Below are 13,284 nucleotides of genomic sequence, written 5' to 3' on the forward strand. Positions count from 1 at the left end.
CAATTGTTAATGAAAAGTATACAATATTACCTTTCTTGTTCAAAATAATAAATGAAATTAGTTTCTCAGGACATCAGCAATAGCCTATAACCTTTTTAACATCAGCTGGTGTGTAGCAAGAATGTGAATATAAAGCACCACATGTCAATAGTGCAGGCCCTCAGCAATATTACTGTAAAAATGACTTTTTAATCTTTGGCAAAGTTTTATTGTTCTATTTTTATTATGAAATGTTGCTAGTTTTCAATAATGGCAAGCCTCGCAGTTTCAGTTCTTTAAGCATTTTCTATAGTTCAGTATAGTTTCAGTTTTTCTGTCTATTGTTTGTTTTTCAGTTGTAAAATATAAGGGCTGCTAAACTAAACGCATTGGCATTTTTCTCAGTGCCATTTGTTAGTTATTGGAATCATTAAACGGTACTTTAGGTTTGGGTTAAGCGGTTGTATTATTTTATATTTTATTTTGGTTAACCAATTAGTTTGTTAAATACATTATAAGATGTAACATATTACCAATCCTTTCACATGCAAACGTTTTCAGAATGTTTATTAATGTATATAAGAGTAATTACATAAAAAACTAAAAAGCTCATTTGAAGAAATCAGACATTGTATTTGTCAAGTAATCATTTCTTGGTCAGCCCATTAAAACAATTAACTGTTATTTTTGTTTAATTTAGATATTATAATAAAAGAAAGTGACCAAGCTAGAATGCTACAGTGTTTATGTATTTTTATTTAGAGAATCTCCAAGTCTCTTTTCTGTGGATGTTTAGAAATGGTATCCAAGTTATCCAGTAGCCTATATTTTTTTAGCAAATCCTAACACAAAATTGTGAATTGGGTTTGTATTTGTGACAACAGGTAGGCTGATATCTCATACAGACTAGGCCTATATGGCAAAATATTATTAAACTATTTTAAAGAATCGGAATCCATCTCATGGAGTCATTTCCCCATAGCAAATAGATATAGGCATATACCCTATCTATTTATTTAATCCTTCAAAACATTTATAACCGTATAGCTGTGTAATAAATATTAACATATTACACATGAGCCAATTGGATAAGAATCAATAAGGGGAGTTGACTTGCCATGACAAGTTCCAGGATATTTACTCATACACTTTTCATACAGTTCAGAAGTAAATGGTCTGTCCACAAGGTGGAAGTAACAAACGTAAAAATCAAATCGTCAGTCTGCAAACGCCGTCTTTTTGGTAAGGTATCAAAATGCCTTCTTACATTTACATGTACATAGAGTGTCTTGCTTTTATAGAGGGATAGCCACACACATGCCACGCAAGCTTAATATAGCACACTGTATTTAGCTTAGACAGCAGCTGCTCCTACGTGTTTTGCGTAACGCTCGTTTTTTTTTCTTTTTCTTCGCAGCGGATCTTCACCATGATCTCTTTCTTGGTACTTTTGGCTTCCGTCTTGCCTCTTATTCACTCACTGGATAAAAACCCTAACCCCTGCATGCCAGCAAAGTACAACAACGCTTATAACGTTTTCCTCAAGCGGCATATTCCCGACGGTGCTCCGCACACGTTGGATCAGAACGCGTGGCAAGCTTTCCTGCGTAAAATCAATATGTGCGACAGACCGACTCAATCGTTCTTCCGCGCCAACGAGAGACGACGGGTAGATAATGTGTGCACTAAAGCTGGGGGTAAAACCCTGTCTGGGAATCTGTGCATCAGCAAAGAAAAATTCTCCTTCGTCACGGTGCGCGTGGACACCGCCGAGGGTACCTGCGGGATCAGAAACATTCGCAATGAGAGCAAACACATCATCCTCGCGTGTGAAGACATCGGAGACGTCTGTCAGCCGGTTCATTTCGAGGGGAACCCAAAAGACGAGGTGCCGAGCAATAACCAGCTCGACTGCGGGGCTCGATCAGGGACTAAACCTATTGCGTTAAACGTCTCCATGTTATTGTTTACCGTGGTAGCTTTGATTTGTATCTCAAAGGGATAGGCTATTGTTATTGCCACTTCTAGGCTACAAAGCCAAAAATGCACGCATTTCATTATTATGTTCATAATTCTTTATTTTAAATATATATATTTTAATTATGTCAGACAGATTGTACCGCTATTTTTGCATAGAAATGAATTACATTTACACAAATTCTGGCACTTGTTTTCTATGTTTGGCATATTTTGTAGCCTAATACCACACATGTAATGTTTTGTGCAAATTGTTTACTATTTAGCTAACTTTTACTGACTTTTCTCATTGTGTAGCCATGTTTAGGTACAACAGAATCACTAGCCCACCTTCAAGACATTGAAAAACTAAATAGAGGATCTTGATATCAATTCTGAAGGACACATGATCTGAGCCATTTCATTTTGGACTTTATTCAGTTGCATTTTGAACCTTCATATTTTTTAGTGTCGTAGAAACCCAGTAAGGAAAATACTGTCAGTAAAAAAAAGTTACATTATTACATAATGCGCAATATAGGCTGCTTTTACAAACATTGCTTATGGTTTATAAAACTGAGACTTTTGTCTTAGATATGCCTTATTCTTATTTAGTTTCTGTGCAGTCCAGCAGGATGCGAATAAAATTCTAATAAATATTTCATAATCAAACATTAAAGAATGTCTAAAGTTTTCTATGATGGTTAGATTTAGGGCTAGGGAATATAATATACAGTTTGAACTAGGGCTAGGCGATATGGCAAAAAAGTTAACTCGATAGTTTTTTTCTATATTGATCGATAACGATATTTATTTCGATATAAATTTAATTAAAAAACTGTATTTAAAACAATCTATTTTAAATACAGTTTATTAACAAAAGTTAACCTTTAACCAGTTAAAATTAAATTAAATGCACTGTTGCAACACAGAGGATATTAGGCCATAAACAACATGTACCAGTTCATTCACTCTCATTTTGACACAATTGACTCGTTAAGTAAAGGGAGTGTTCATTCAGTACATTCAACCAATGAAAGGGCTCCGTTACTGTATACATTCGAACGCTATTGGCTCAGCACCTGCGCACATACATAACGCTGCAATAAAGTCTTGCTCGAGTAGTGGGATTCATTTAATGCATTCAGTGAACCTTAGTCTTTCAAAAAGACATCTCACATAAACTGTAGTACATTTCTTTAATCATGCAAGCATCTTACATACAAGGTTCAATATTTGAATGTGCACACAAACTCACTTCATTACATCTCTAATCTGTACAGGGCAGCGCTGGTTTGTTTCATAAGCACCAGCTCATGTTAGCAGATATGTTAACGATGGATATAAAAACGTTTGTGCTTGAGTTTCTAAGTAACTCGCTTGTTTGTTTTGTTTAACCGGCGATTGCGAAAAACCGCGTGATGACAACTCGAGGTTAGTTTCACCTTTGTTTCCGCTTCCAGTCATGTTTTCCTCCTCATGTTGAGATTTATTTGCCAAGTGCAGTATTAAATGGACTTTGTACTTTGACGCGCATGATAAAAGCTGCACGCTGACTGACTGTTGTTGCGTTTATTTCTGCGTTCTGTTAGACTGTAAGATTAATCCATATCAAGTCAAAATGCCAATAGCTTATCATCGTTTTTGAAATACATTCTATCGCGATTCGATATGATATCGTTTATCGGCACAGCCCTAGTTTGAACAGTAGAATGATGTTTATGTGAAAACTAAAAAATGCCAGAAGGTTTCTGTGAGGCTAAGGTTTAGGGATGTGGTTAGGTTAGGGGGTAGGAGATACTATTAGGTCAGTATAAAACATGTTTTCACGGAAATACCTAAACAAACCTCTGTGTGAATGAAATAACAGAGTACAGAGAGAAAATGCACCTTCGAGGACCAAAATATGCCATGTAACAGGACATTCAGCCTTTTCCCTACATTGGTTAAAAATGACCTTCTTCATGGGGATGCATACCTGTAGATTAGACATGTTGGCCATGAAGTGATTTTCTTCAGGATTTGAACTTCTCCTTTCTAAAAGGTTTTTGTGAAACAGGTGGTTTTGTGTTAGGGAAGTTTAGGTTTAGGCAGAAACCATAACCGAGACGAGTTAGATAGGTAAGATTAGAAAGCATTTATAAATGAAGAAGTTATGGTATTGGAGATGCATTAATAACCATCCAGTTGCACTCTGTAGACAGTGTTATTATGGGGTTATGAATTTAAACCATCAGGTCAACAGGGGGGGGCTGAAGCAATCAGAGTAGTTACTATTTTATTGTTAAAGATTACATTACATAGACTGTGTGTACCTCTCATTTATAATCCAGTCTTTCTGTTGTGAACATTTACATTTGCTATTAGCAAACTGTTATTAATGTGGCTATAATATATGCAGGTATTTAGGAATCTAAATTAGGTAGACAAAATCTTATAGTTTAGATTATAATCTTATTGTCAGATTGCTGTCTGAATACTTTTTGTTTTGCCCATCACTGCATGAGTATTACATCCATTTACATTGATTTGGTATCTACACTGTAAGGCCTTTTTCCTATTCTTTAACCATTTTTATTTTAACTACATGTGCTGTTGTATTGCAGTCATTCAGTATAAAGGCATTTGACTAACTTCTAGTACTTCATGTACTTTTATAATTTTATATAATTTTAATGTTTTAAAATTTAACGAGAAAAGCTTTGTGGACGCATAGATACACCAGGTAAAGATAAAACAGACACTTGTAAACAAACGTAATCAAAAAGTAGGAAGATTACGTTACAAGAAATGTGGAATCATTATGATTATGGATTATGTTACTGACTACAAATTTTGCCATGTAGTTTGTAATCAGTAACTGATTACAATTCCCAAGAGATCTATCCAGCTCTATCAGTGCATCACAACACCACTGGCATCACAACAGTAATATATTGAGTATTTCATTGTTGACCGCTAGGTGGCGCCATTATGTTACTAATAAACGTAAAACTGCGTTTATGTCAATGAACTTACGATTTTTTATATAACAGTGTTGAATATGTCCTGTTTTTCGTCGCAGTTGATACATATTTTAACTAATACAATACCATCTGGCATACGGATTGAATAAAAACTCCTGTAATAAAGTATTAAAAATAACGAACGCTAGCATTCCACTTTGTCCACGAGATGGCACTGCAGTGCTTAAATTTAAAGCCACAGCGGCGTACTCACCTGAAGACATGTCGTCCACTTTTCATTAAACATGACTGAGTATTAAGTCAGAGACCTCTTTGAGACCTGCATATAAAGTTCCCTCAAGATGATTTCACAGTCATATCAATTTGACCAAATCCAAAATATTTCCCACCCTCTTTTATTTTGGAGTTCCCCCCTCTTCTGAATTTGAAGAGTTTTGTTCCAAAACGCGATAAACGCCATTTAAAAAAATGAGTTGCCGCTAAAATCAGTATTGTATCAGGTCGGTATTGAAAAGTCACTTTTTAATTTTACGCAAAATGCGATATCCGCCGTGTTATTCTGTCATGTGTTCTTCCTTTTTTCCAAACCGCAATATACGCCAGTCTCACTTCTCTGCAGAATGCGATATATCTGCTCAACCAATCACAGCACACTATTGTAAACACGCATTGTAAACAGTAATGGCGGCGCTCTTAATACGGTCGGCTCATAATTTCCCTGATCTACTTTGTGTTCAACAAACAAACAAAAAAAATGAATGATTTTGACGGCATTGATGAACCTGTGCTGGTTTATGCGGTGGGGTAGAAACGTAAGACATCGAATCGAATCATTTACGTGAGGAGATTAAGAAGACGAGGCACTAATTTATAGCATTAAAAAGACCCATTGAATTCATTTTAGGAGCGATGACTGATTTAATGTATTTTTAGTCCAGTGCCTGTATGTAAGATTAGTGTTGTATTGAGTTCGGAGGCTGTCATATGTGGATCAACTCACTTTGTTGTGTATTTTCAACAGTTTCAATATGAAAAATAACTTTTATATTGATTCAATGGATTTATTGCATTTTTTTTATTTGTCATGGATTTATTGCATTTTCGGGGAAAATTATCAGTTTTTAAAATCATAATCTGGATTGGATTTTTTTTATGTTACTAGAACCTAAAGAGTCACGACTGCTTTATATGTAGATTTAACATCTGCAACACCGGAAAATATAGGTCAGTATTTTAATATGATGTGTAATGTTATGCATTTTCGTTATATTTTTACAAAATATTTCTATTACCTGTATGATGTAGACGTAATCTTGCTCAGGGTGCACAGACTCGAAATTGTTTGCGTCTTGCTTGCGTAATCTTCTTTTGGCACACAAGCATCGTTACTGCCACTCGCAGGACAAACTGTGCATTGCACCCGAAATTGCTCGGTTGTGGTAAAAAATTCCAGAAACGATTACGGATTTAGGGGGACCAGTGGGGTGCCAAGTGTGCTGACACTGGGGCACTGGGCCCCTCTTACCCCCCCTCTAGTACTGCTGTTTTGGTCGTAATCTAAGGTTTGTACTGTTTACGGGACAGCAACCTGATTGCTGATTTTAACTACTGAACTGCATATAATAAATCCAGTGATGATGTTCTGTCTCATTTTATTCTTTATGTCTGTGTGGTTTGGTCCTGCATTATATCGATGAAATAAACGTTACAGTTGTGCTGGAAAGACATCACCCAATACCTTCCGTCAGACTCGCATCACACAATTTCTGTTTCAGAGAATTTCAAAAAATGTCTTCTGTTGTCTGTTCTCGCTAGTGCTTCTGACATTATCAAAAATATTTTAATAATGTAAAATATATCATATCAGACGTTTTACTCGCGGGTGCATTGGATCATTGCCACGCATTTATTATGTCTGCTGTTACTGTGATAGGGGAGTGAATAATTGTTTATGTATACAGTATATTAAAATAAATGGAAGACCATGATTATTCAGGAACATTAGAATCTTATGGGCAGTATTGAAAGCGACCCATTAAAAGACTGGAGAAGGACAATACAGCTGTTTATGGTAAGCATTTTATAATAAGGTCTAATTTATTAATATTGGTTACAGCGCAATGTAAAACTTTGTATTTCTTTCATTTTAAAGTTCTACATTTATTACGTTTTCACAATTTAAGTTTTCACATTTTACATTTGGTATTAAATGAACAAATTTAATCGTATTTTAATTACAATAAAAAAAGAAACCTTACCTTAGCAGTTTATGTTATCTTATTTACAAACAAATAACGAGTTACACTCTACAGTGTATGTTAACAGTGTACCAGCATTTTAAAGTAATTTCTTATAATACAGTGACGCGATCACGTTTAACTCGCGAGCTAGGGTGTATAAACTCAAAACACTTCAAGTAATATTAGCAGTCTGAGTGCACAAAACAGATAAACGCACAGATATTAATTTTTATGTTTGATATACATTAAAGTCGCAAAAAACACAGTGCAAGTGAACGTAAGTAGCTTTAAATGAAAAGCGCATTCTATTCCAATGGGATTTAACGTGTAGGGGAAGTTGCATACTCTCTGGTGACGTATCCGATTCATGTGAAAGCGTCTTATCTCTTGCATTCTGGCATCAGTAAATGCAGGGTCATAACAGAAATATGACATCAGACAAATACACGCACATGCCGAGCAGAGCCAACAGAGTAACAATTGGGTTTAAAGAGAAGGCAGGAAAAAAATAAGAGAAAGAATGAGTGAAGAGTGAAAGGCAGGAGGGTGCGCTGAAGGCTGGCAAAAGGATAGAAAAGGGTGGAGTGATACAAACTTTTAATGGTCAAAAAATGATTGGAGGTTTGCACATAAACTAAGGTGAAAGGCTGGGAAAAGCCTTGTGTTTTTCTTCCCACATCTCTTTTCTCTGTTTTGTCTTTATTTTTTTCATGTTTTCAACCACACTGTTTTCATATGACTCTTGTCATATTTTCTGTCTATATAGAGGCTGGTTTATGCGTTCTCTTGCTTAATTTTCACCATTAATTCTCACCATTTTGTGGTTAAAATAGTTTAGCTTTGACCATGTGGCAATCAGTGGTACACAAAGCCCAGAAATTTAGGCTTTTGATGCCTGAAAGCTGTTGAAAGATGTGGGTGGAAAAGTTTATTTATCCATTGTTCTGGATGGAAATCAACAAAAAACAGCAATATTTTCATTTTCAGAGTTAATGAGAGAGAGAGAGACAGAAAGAGATCAATGTAATAATGAAATGCCATCTGTTATTTTTTTACCATCTTTTCTTCTCTTTTTCTACATCTTTAATTCCTTCTCTCTGCATCTATGGCTTATTGCATCTGTGTGTCTAATCTTTCCGTCTACTTTATTATCTGGCTCAGCTACACTCATCTTTAAACTTGTATGAGCATTAAAGTGATACCCAAAATTGAAAATTCAGTCATCATTCATTCACCCTCTTGTCATTTCAAATCTGTATGACTTTCTTTCTTCCGCAGAACACAAAAGAAGATATTTTGAAGAATGTTGTCAACTGGCACCCATTCACTAGTAGTAAGTGAATGGGTGCCAGCGCCGTTCGGTTACCAACTTTCTTCAGAATATCTTCTTTTGTGTTCTGCGTAAGAAAGAAAGTCATACAGGTTTAAAATGACAAGAGTAAATAACGACAGCATTTTCATTTTTGGGTGAACTATTAAAGACTGATCAGCCTGTGAGACACAAATCAGCACCATGCATGAAAGTATCACATTTTTTGTCTGTCAGCAATACTAGCCTTTCTACAAGAAGGTTGAGCAAAGAGAAGAGTTTTGTAATAGTCTTGTTATATTTTTTGTTATATAACCTTTTAGACTGAAGCCAGTAGAGAGAAATAAACAAGAAACAAATGCTTTGGCAAATAAAACTGTTCAAATTGATGCCTGCTGTGTTAATAATTAGCTGAGCATATGTATTTAGAGTGCCAGTTTTAAAACACACCAACACACACACATAGCGCAGCACAGATGACTGATGAGGTGTTGGGGTAAAATAGTTCATTTGTGCAGCATTCTGGATGGCGGACGGTCCACAAAGAAAACATGAGAACATTCTCTGTAGACCACCGGGCCCTAAAATCCCTCGTCTCAGAACAAGGGGATGAAAGTCAACAGCCTGGTAGTAATTGATGTCACAGGACACCGAGTCAAAGTTCGGGGTCAAGTTTAGGGCCGAAGTGGCTTCAGATTGGCAGAAGCAAAACACCCACACTTTCCCGGTGAGAGGGTTCAACACCCGCACGTTTTCTGCAGTTTTTCCGCAGTTTTGCACAAACGCCTTACAGCAGTCGCTCCTCCGTTTCTCTGGCCGCTCTGTGTCTGCGCTCGCTGCGGCTGCCTCCTCTCCCCTCCCTCTCAAACATGACACCGGCTTTGAGTGTGACCGGCTGATGATTGGCTGTTCTGCCTTAAGTCCCGCCTCTCTTGGTGTGTTAGATTTATCGGTCAGCTCGTGTTGAGGAGGCGGGAACTTATGGTTATGGTTATTTACATCTCCCTTTTCCAGGTACTTTGAATGAGTGTTTATGCTTTCGAGGTTTTTAAATAAGCTTGATATGTGTTTGGGAAGACGTTCTGTTTATGTTTTGTTGACATGTCGAGTGTTTTCTGTATTATATTTCGTTTTTTAGACTAATGCTAATTGCTAATTGATATTGTTCAGCAGCTACATTCGGTTATGTATGTGGCATGCAATGTATAAAGTAACTGTGATGAAGGCAGGGCATTGACAAGGAGGAGGGACAAATTGTCATTGTTAAGCAGTGTATTTATGGGTTTATTGCCAGTGCAATTGATTTTGATAATTTGAGCATTGTTTGTTGATTAGCTGAATACTTTTGTGGATACTTACCTGTTGTGTTTGATTGTACCTGTTGAGGAGAAAATGTGAGAAATGATGTCATTGTTTGCATACCTGTTGAAGAACTATGAAAGAAAAGTGTATATTATTTTAATGTTTAAAAACAGTAAATTGTTACATTATTTATACCACCAGAGAAAAAGCTTTGTGTGGGCGTTTTTTTATATCTCCCCTTTTTTTTGCGCAAGTAAGCAAAATTTAGCAGTCACAGTCCTGTCAGACCCATGTAGTATCACTCATTTAAATGGGAAGCTTTTTATATCATGTACAGTATGTTATACCTTTTGTACCCTTCTGTCATTGTATTCATCGTTTTTATTGTTAACAAACAAACCACATCCATCCCCCGCACTTTTGAAAAGCTTGCTACGCCCCTGGGCAGAAGCTTATGCTAGCAAAAAAAAAACACTCTTTAAACATGAATAGCCAACATTTAAAATCACGGCGCTCCTTTCGACATATATGTGTCTGTCTCTGCATGTTTCATTTAGTTGGAAACAGGATGGAAAACAGAGGTTAGTAGGAAATGATTTTAAAGATAAGAGGACAGCCAATAACGGGTAAGCAAATGTTTAGCTTTTGACTCACCAGCCCCATGCAGTCTGATTTGACTGTATATAAGTAGTTCTGATAGAGATAGAATGCGTGTGTGTGCGTGTGTGCGTGTGTGTGTATGTGTGTGCGTGCGTGTGTGTGTGTGTGTGTGTGTGCGTGCGTGCGTGCGCGCGCGCGCGTGCGTGCGTGTGTGAGAGAGAGAGAGAGAGAGAGAGAGGGAAAGAAAGGGGGTTTAATAATGAGCAAGGAATGAAGTGGGAAAGAATGGACACCACATGGGAAGAAAAGAGAGGAGGAAAGAAAAAGGAACAGCTGGATGAAAGGAATCATGCAATTTACTTCTGTTGTTAATGAATAACCTAATTGGTACTGGGTCATGCTAAAAAGTGAAGCCTGATCTACATTTACTAATTAATTCAGTTTAATAAAGTTTATAAAATGCTCAAAAATGTTTTGTTTCAAATGTAATAATGTGTACAGTCAAACGCTATTGCCTTTAAAACACAAGCCTGCAAAGATGTGGTTAACGTATGAGCACTTTGGTATCTTGTTAGTTGTAGTCATCTTGGATGGACGTTCCTTGGGGGTGCTTGATTAGATGTTTATTAAGGAACAAATTTTTGAAAAATTGAGCTGTGTATACGTATATTTCTGATGACAACATATACGTCACACGCCTTGTATAGGCATATTCTACGTTTAGTGGCCTTTGGCGTTGACGATAGGGTCAGGGGATAGAATCATTATCATTAGCCTGTTATGAAAATAATGAAAGTCTATAGGAAGCTCTCACTAATAACCTGTGTGTGTGGTCCTGGTAAAACCTACATTTGCCCTGATAAAGGAAAACGTTTATAAATCATCACTTATTTATTCATACAATACCAGTCAGAAGTGTAGAAACACTTTACTGAAATGATTCCAATAATCCTAAAAATATTTTAATCTCAAAATGCTTACATGTTTAAAATCACTCTTGTAGACAGAAATATAATTGTGCCAACATATATCTTTCAGTAGAAAAAATTTGAAATTGATGACTTGGACCAGATGCTAAAATGTAAGAGTTTTGATTTATTTTGGATGCTTTTATTTGCAACATAATCCCCACAGTTACAGCTGTGCAACTATATAGTTTTGATGAATTTACTTACAGTATATTCTAAATGGTGGAAAAAATAAAGAAAGAATAACTATTTCCAAACTTTTGACGGGAAGTGTGCATTTATTTTATTCTTTTGAAAATGTAAAAATGCTAAAAGTTTTCTGTGAAGGTTAGATTCAGGAGAAAACAGTTTAAAAGTACAAGTCAGTATGGAAGACACCATAATACATACAAACCCAACATATGTGTGTGCGTGGGCGTGTGCCTGTGTGGAGATAGTAAACCAGACATGTGCGTGTGTATGTGTGTGTGAGGTGTTGTGAACAAGACTGTGTGTGGTGTTCCAGGCGTAGTAGAGTTTTCTCACTACTCTCTGGATGAGTTAAATGCAGAGGTCACATTTCGGGTATGGGTCACCATATCTGACTAATAGGTCACTTTCACTTCACTTCACTTAAACCTATGTGCCGGTGGCATGTGTTTTGGGGTTATGTGAGTCCCCTGAGTGAAGTATCACTTACCCTGCTGAGATCTTGGCATGAGGAGTGAGAAGCAGAAAGAGACAGAAGAGAGGGAGGGTAGAGGGAGAGATGTAAAATAAAACCCTAATTCCTCTTTCAAAGCACAGAAATATTTATGTCCCATTGCCAAGCACCTCTTCTTATTCCCTTCAGCTCTCTCTTTTTTGTTTTCTTTGTTGCTCATCCTTTTCTCCATCTTTGTCATTCCCCGTTGGGCTTTGATCTCTTTCTCTCACTCATTCTTTCCTCTTCTCACCAACCCTGAACAAAGTAATAAAAAATGACCTAAGCACAAAAGAACAAAAGATAAGTGGGTGGGAATGAAAACGGGTAAGGTGAAGAGGGGGAAAACGGGGGAGAGAACAGTTGGGAGGAGTGAGAGGGTATTTGGTATCATAGGCCACCCAGGACAGGCAAAATATTGTTTGTTTTTTGTTTACCAGGAGATACAGTAATTGCCCATTTTACCTGTTTACACAAACATCTTGACCTTCAGTTCAATATATGTCAAGCAACTATGCATTTATTTTGGGACTTATTTATTTATATGATGAACATAAAAGTTTCCAAAAAGTTTTTGCTTATTTTGATCTCTCAGCTCTCTTGCTGGTGGTGCATACCATTAAGTGGGTATTTAGATATGCCAAAGATAACTCTCCTCGCTTGCTTACAGCCCTGCAGCAAAGACCCAACGAGCAAACAGAGGTACAAAGACAGACAGCGAAGAGCGAGATTAGGATGGCGACAAGAAGACAAATAGCTCCATTGATGTGAGAGCGTAATGACTATCGCCTGGTGTTGTCGTAAGACGTGGAACATGTGTAGACATGAAACTATTGTGCGAACACAATCGGCAAGGTGTGCGATGTGTGATGTATCGCTGCACTATCTCTGTCAAGTGCTTGTAATACAAGCGGCGCGCTTTGTCAAAAAGCAGTGCGCGGGGGCGCGACCCCAGTGCTACATTCCTTTTTGTAAAAGAGTGACGAAAAAAAGTAATTATGTCGGATTTTTAAAACTAATAATCGTAAAACTTAAGTGTAGGTTAGTTGGGGTCTGTATCAGAACGTATTTTGAAGCGCGTCCGTACGCGCGAGCGGCTGGAAACCACGGGGTCCTTGCTGTCACCTGGGTAACCCGCAAATTTAAATCTGTCGTTCACTAGGGCGCTAAAGTCCATCCATCAAAAGTAAATGGTTAACGACTTCTTTGTACCGCTCACATTCATCATGCAGTCTCCATTGCCCGCGTCTTCATTAGGGACCCAAACTTCGCCTGTCCACCT

General features: G+C 37.1%; 1 protein-coding gene across 1 annotated transcript; it reads left to right on the top strand.

Annotated features, from left to right (window-relative positions):
* The first annotated feature begins 1,107 nt into the window (after positions 1–1,107).
* On the top strand, positions 1,108–2,635 carry LOC130557878 (uncharacterized). Its single transcript, XM_057339997.1, has 2 exons — positions 1,108–1,221; positions 1,397–2,635. The coding sequence occupies exon 2, from the start codon at positions 1,409–1,411 to the stop codon at positions 1,982–1,984; it is 576 nt and encodes a 191-aa protein (XP_057195980.1). The 5' UTR covers positions 1,108–1,221; positions 1,397–1,408; the 3' UTR covers positions 1,985–2,635.
* Positions 2,636–13,284: the final 10,649 nt, after the last annotated feature.

The sequence above is a fragment of the Triplophysa rosa genome, linkage group LG8 (assembly GCF_024868665.1).
Source record: "Triplophysa rosa linkage group LG8, Trosa_1v2, whole genome shotgun sequence".
NCBI lineage: Eukaryota > Metazoa > Chordata > Actinopteri > Cypriniformes > Nemacheilidae > Triplophysa > Triplophysa rosa.

Excerpts from the sequence above, each read along its gene's own strand:
- LOC130557878 (XM_057339997.1), top strand. The coding sequence starts at position 1,409 with ATGATCTCTTTCTTGGTACTTTTGGCTTCCGTCTTGCCTCTTATTCAC.